General features: G+C 43.4%; 1 protein-coding gene across 1 annotated transcript; it reads right to left on the minus strand.

Annotated features, from left to right (window-relative positions):
- Positions 1 to 430: 430 nt before the first annotated feature.
- On the minus strand, positions 431 to 5,954 carry LOC112142334 (thrombospondin type-1 domain-containing protein 7A-like). Its single transcript, XM_036211275.1, has 4 exons — positions 5,944 to 5,954; positions 5,140 to 5,307; positions 3,591 to 3,744; positions 431 to 667 (listed from the first exon to the last, which is right to left on the minus strand). Exons 1-4 carry the CDS (start codon positions 5,952 to 5,954, stop codon positions 446 to 448), a joined length of 555 nt encoding a protein of 184 aa, XP_036067168.1. The 3' UTR covers positions 431 to 445.
- Positions 5,955 to 6,103: the final 149 nt, after the last annotated feature.

The following is a 6,103-nucleotide window of genomic DNA, read 5'->3' on the forward strand; positions in this document are numbered from 1 at the left end:
TTCTGCGGTCAGAACCGGTCTGCTGCTCGGTGGTTGGGGACCTCTGCTCTAAGCTGACCATTTGTTCAGGAGGGATTCGGGACAGAAAAACTTCCAGGTCAATGAAACATCTTTCATCTTTGATCCCATTTACCTTAAGGTGATACCCTCTGCAAAGGTCAGAGGTCATAGGCTTTTTATAGGTCTTCTTACCTGCAGCATGTGTACTAATGACCTCAATCTATTAAGTGAATACTTTTGGAAAAAGTTGTGCGGTTGCTATGGTTACATTATGAAATGCCATCAACTATCAAAGCTAGCTTCCTAGCTGTTATACAAGACCCCTCATACAACATACGTGTTACCTTTTATTCAGCTAGGTGAAGTCGTTTTTGAGATAAAGGCGTTAACACAATTGCATCATTTATAGCGCCACCTATCAACCGGGGTCTATTTTATCGTGTTCTTACATGTAAGAGTTCTCCATTTTTCCCTCCACAGGTTTCCTTTGCTCGAAGAGCCACAAACAGAAGCAGGAGCCGGTACCTGTGATGTTGTAGAAGTAGTTGAAGCAGTTCAGGTTCAGGCTGCAGGCTTCTTTGTCCGTCGTGTCGGGACACTCCCGGCCCACGCTGGGGGATCGGATGGTGTACGCCGTCCGGACTCGACTGTTGGTTCTGGTGCAGGGCTGAAATCAGAAGTTAAAAACGCGGTCATCGTTTGCAGAAACAAGGATCACCGTTTAATGATCCTCACTAACGTCCCTGTTCTGACCTGGATTTGGACCGCAGACGGCAGGAAAAAGAACCGCTGCTGCCTGGATCTCTGCGGCATTAAACGACTGGAGAGCTCATTAAAAGCAGACTGCGTCTGATCCTCAGGTGTCTGTTCCTGCAGTCGTGTTTTCTGTTGTGTAAGCGGGTTTTGATGTCGACTTCCTGCTGAGCTTCTCGGAGCGTTACAACAGTTATGACATCAGCGGCGCTTCAGCTCTCCGTTAAAGTTTCTGTCTTCTTCAGGACACACAGACTATGTAGAGACGGATCAGTCTGGAGTCTGAGGGGTTTTTCATTTGTTCAAGTTTCTTGTATTTATCCTCCAGTTTAAACACAGTTGATTCAAGAAGAAATTCTTGTGCAACTTTTCCAAAAACTTTGCATTTCTGTATTAACAAAAGATCGTTTGGAAAGGTCGTTTAGATTCTTCTTTAGCTGCATAAATTGTGGATTGTTCAAATGTAATTCTCGTAAACAGTTGTGGTGGATGTGAGTTAGACGTGCATCAAATTCAACTCTTTTTAAAAATGTGTTCTTACACCTGATGCAGGCACTGCATGTGGGAGGAGCTAAATGTTTTAGCCTAACCTCTACATCAAAGCGTTGACTGTTTATCTGCATGGGAGACATAAATGATGTTGAAAGATCAGGTTTATTTATTTTAAAACATCTACTAAAGCATCAGTAACTCATGTCTGGGTTCATGAGATCATTCAGACTCTCCCGGTACTGTGAGCTTCACCATCTACTGCAGGAGCTGTGTCTGAACGATGGACGCTTTCAGCGGTACTCGGTCTCTGTGATCCAGTTGGACAACTTTCTGTCCAGCATTAGTCCGAGGAGGGAAAAATTAGAAAAAAAAAAACAAAAATTAGAAGAACTTTTTCTTATCATCTGCATAAAAATAAGTAAACTATGGTAGAGTTCAGGAGGAGAACGAGCAGACATTCTCCATGATCACATCCTTCCTGGATGTGGTTCTTCAAGACTAAAAAGCATGAAAAAGGAAAGTCGATTGTTCACGTTTATCTTTCCCAGAATTGGGATTTTTTCCAGCAGGAAATGACAGGAAAGCCTGGACAGAGATTCTCCTGCGTTGGAAAGCCAAAGGTTCTCCGTTCTCACAGAGCAGAGAGTTGGGGAGCAAATGACAGCTTTGTGAACGGCTCCATTGCTGACAGGATGAATAAAACATGTGCGAGCTCCCGCTGCTGCCACTGCAGACTCCATGGAGAGACTGGAATTGTGGGAAGTTGGTGTGTAGGCACTCTGGGCAGAATGGGCTGTGATTACCAATGGGCAGAGTGCTGCTGGGACAACAGCAGGTGGAGCAGAGAATGTAAAGCAGCGATTCACCTCCAGTCTGAGGAGTCACAGGTAGAGGAACCCAAAGGAGACGTCCTGAATCCATGAGAACGTCATCCAGCCACTCGGCAAAAAACTGTTGGAAATTCCTCCAGTATTGATAGACTTATGTAATGATTTGTTCAGGCAAAGCGATGGACACCTTAGGGGTCCTAGTTCAGTTAGTGTGTTTATTTGAAGTTACCTTTTTGAGTCAGTGGAGAGGGATTGTGATGAAGTTCATACTTTAAACCTTCAGATCTTCATGTTTAACATGTATTTTGTTAAGTTATGTGACTATAATTACAAGTTCTTTTGTAAAGAAAATGAGACAATGTTGTTACAGATACAACTTTCTATTGCTGATATAACCCTCAGTAAACCGTTGATGGAGTCCGTGTGTATCTCTGACCGGAGTGTCTGCTGTGGATGAGAAGGTCCCAGCAAAATCCATACAGTTCCCTCAATATTGGTCACTTATCTATGGTTTCATGGTCAGGTCCACTCTCAGATGGAGATGGGTACCGGTACCGGTGGATAAGTACGGGGTCAAATCAGGATCAGCTTAAAGTGAACGAAAAAATTGATTGAAAACTTGAAAATAACCATTATAACTGATTTTTATTTTATTTAAAAAAAACAAGACATTGTAAATTTGAGAAAAAAAATTGAAAAAAAAAATGTTTTGACCCAGTTGCACTTCTACAATCTAATTATTTGCTTTTTTATTTACTTATTTTTAAATAAACAAAGTTAATTGTTTATGTTTGTATTTTTTTATATTTTGATGCTAATATTTTCAGTTTTATTGCCAATGAATTTTGCGCCAAACATCAACCTTCTTGACTACTAATACTCATCATCTGCAATAAAAAAAAAATATTCTGCAGTACAATGCTCTGAAAAAAGACGGTCGTCATGGCGATGAGCGGTAAAATCCGTCTTTTTCATTATGCTTCAATATTCATGAAAAATATGTGTCATGTTTGTTATATTCATTTTTGAAGCACAAGTTCAGAACCGGCGCCGCATAAACAGTAATCATCTCAACTCTCAAACCCCAAAGTTTTACCAAAACATCAGTTTTGTTAAGATCATTTCTGATTAATGTGACCATCACAGAATGAGCCTGTTGGAGTCTGTAGTTTGATTCCTGCTCTGCACATACATGACGACTGGAAGTCTTCCTCACTGAACAGAGTAAAACTGGAGATTCATCTATCAGGCGTTTCCTTCTGCTTTTCAGTCATTTCATCTCCTTTCTCCACCGCGGTGAATGAGAATCAACCTCCAGATGAAACAGCTGACGCCGCGCTCACAATAACAGTAAGCCCTGAAATTCTCCGCCTCGGGGAAATGTATGCGGCAAAAAGGAAAAAAAAAAATATCAAGATAAATCTCAGCGGGTTTCACACCAATCTGAGATTCCCCCGTCGCGGGCGGCTGAGGCGGTGCTCTGAGCCGGCGCTCTGAGCCGGCTTCGGTTCTCACCAGGCTGCAGCGGCTCCAGGGGCCCCAGTCGTTGAGGACGCAGTCTTCTGGGCAGGGAAGTCGGCTCTCCCGGGCGCCCAGCGGCATCTCCTCCGGGTCGCAGAGGTAGTCCTCCACCGCCTCTGAGGGCCCGTCCACCGTGTTGAGCATGCACCTGCAGGACCAGACGTTTCATCAGGTTCAGTCGCCAGGATGCTTCAGAACGGCGGTACTGGGACGCTAACGGAAAGAGGAGGACTGTTGATGTAGAAATATGATCAGGACCGGCCCTGAGCTGCATGGCGGCCTAGACGAAACGTGATTAAAGAGTTCCGTTTTTAAGGGTTTAAAAAGAGGGAAAAAAAAAACTAGATCGCTGGTTAAATTTTTCTCTTCCGACCAAAAACAAGAATATTTTGCAACCAAAATGGGGGAGGGGTGAATTTTCAAGTAATTGAAAGTAAAAAAAAACTAGACCTCCGATTTGAGTCTGTTTTTTTCCTCCACTTCCTTTCTTTTTTGACCTTCAAGCTGCCGCTGAGGGCTTGTTTTGATGCTTTTCATTTTCTAAAAGTTTCTAAAAGGTAACACCCCACCCCCCCCCACCACCACCTTCACCTTCTAGCTTCAACAGAGGCTGCGTCAGGCAAAATTATTGATTATGTCAAACTTCTGAGTTATTTTATTCATGGTTTTAATGAATATCTTTTTTCCCCAATTTGGCGTCCCCTCCAGCAGATGGTGCCATAGGCGGCCGCCCAGGTTGCCTGCGCTAGGGCTGACCCTGAATATGACGTCTGTCGATCCGTCACCACCAACCTTCTACTGTCCAGAATGACATCCAGACATTTGCTTTAAGGTTAACTCTCCATGCTGCTCTTGGTCTTTCTGTTCCAACTGTAGAATCTAACAAGTCGACTGGATTTTATTGAACATTTTCTGCCAGTCTAAGTTTCCAGTCACAAGTCAGGATCCAGCCTTCAGGTCTTTGGTCTCATTTTGGTCAGTCTCTGAGTTTAAATCTGGTCTCAGAGTTGGTGAGAGACTAAAAGACTCGCAGCTGTGGCACCAAACACATTTTTCTGAATCTTTTTTTAACACTTTAAAGGGTAACTAAACCCTAAATCAACTTTTTTGTGTCTGTTGATCTCTATAAATGGGACTTTAAAAATGCTGGTCATTGACACATTTTAGAAAAATTAAAATAAACTTGTTTTATTCTTGAAAATATACCCTACAACTGTCTGTGTGCTGCCCCCTACAGGTTAAAATGATGTATTACAATTGAATTGTGTGATTGGTCGAACCATGTAGATTTAGGATTCCCACGTCATGATCTGCTGCTCCAGTCACAAAAACTCCCGTTCCCAAGCCCCGCCCCTCTGATTGAATTTTTAAATTTTGGCTGTGGGTGGAGTCCGCCTCCAACTTCCCTGTTTGGTTACCCTTTAGCACAAGGGTGTCCAAACTTTTAGCAAAGAGGGGTAGATTTGGTGAGCTCAAAATGCTCGAGGGCCAACCAAGTGATGTAGTTTGGTTGTCATGGAGACAGGAACTTTCCTGTAAGTACCTGACTTTTCTGGTCTGGACGCCCTCCCCGCAGTTCTCCTTCAGGTCAACGTTGCTGACCTTCCAAACACTCCAGGGCTCCGCGACCCAAACATACTGGTTACAGTCGCTCTGACACGGCACCACCTCGTACACCTGAGGACAAGAACCACAAATGTTAACTTTCCTGCTGCAGGAAAGACTTCAGAGTCAAGAAGAACTCTAGTCCTCATGCATGAACGTCTCAGCTACATCTGAGTGCTAAATGATCTACTGATAAATGTCTATCAGAACAAAAATCCAGGAAGACACAAACATGTATCCGTCACTTCTTCAGCTCCATTAAAGAACCGTCTTACCTGGGCCTTTGACAGCGAGGCGTTCCCAGGAAGGTTGAGGTGGATGAAAAGGAAACAGAAGAATTTCTGAGAAACAGTTTTCAGAAGAACATCATCATCAGAACTGGTGTGAAACAGACTCCTGTGCGTGACCCACTTCTGTGACCCAGTGACTTGCATTAATATAAGGAGGGCAAAAACACAAAACAAAGACGGGTGCAATGGGATCACGGAAGATCTATGTTCCACGGATTCATGATCCAAACCATGACTCTAAAAGACACAATCGCAACCGTCAGTTTTGTGATAAAATTAGAGGAACTTTTAGTATTGACGTGATGGAAAAACATTCAGATTCTCCTCCATGTTGGATTTGGACATCCTATCATTAATATGTCCCGTTTCTGTGAGTCCTTGATTGGTCTACTTTAACAAAGTTCAGATTTTTCAACTCTCAACATGCTGTGACGTCCAAAACGTGCGGCTACCAGACCGCCATGAGAGTCAAATCACGCCGCAGGACGTCATTTGCATCCTTGCATTGACCTAACCCAGAGGTCTGCAACCTGTGGCTCCGGAGCTACATGTGGCTCTTTTAGCCCGTTATTGTGACTCTAGCTTTAGTGAAAAATGCAAACGATTGAATAA

The sequence above is a fragment of the Oryzias melastigma genome, unplaced genomic scaffold, assembly GCF_002922805.2.
Source record: "Oryzias melastigma strain HK-1 unplaced genomic scaffold, ASM292280v2 sc01910, whole genome shotgun sequence".
Taxonomy (NCBI): Eukaryota; Metazoa; Chordata; class Actinopteri; order Beloniformes; family Adrianichthyidae; genus Oryzias; species Oryzias melastigma.

Coding starts and splice junctions, on each gene's coding strand:
- LOC112142334 (XM_036211275.1), bottom strand. Junction 3,745..5,139: donor GTCCAGACCAGAAAAGTCAG/GTACTTACAGGA, acceptor CTGGTCCTGCAG/GTGCATGCTCAACACGGTGG. Junction 668..3,590: donor CCTGGAGCCGCTGCAGCCTG/GTGAGAACCGAA, acceptor TTCTGATTTCAG/CCCTGCACCAGAACCAACAG.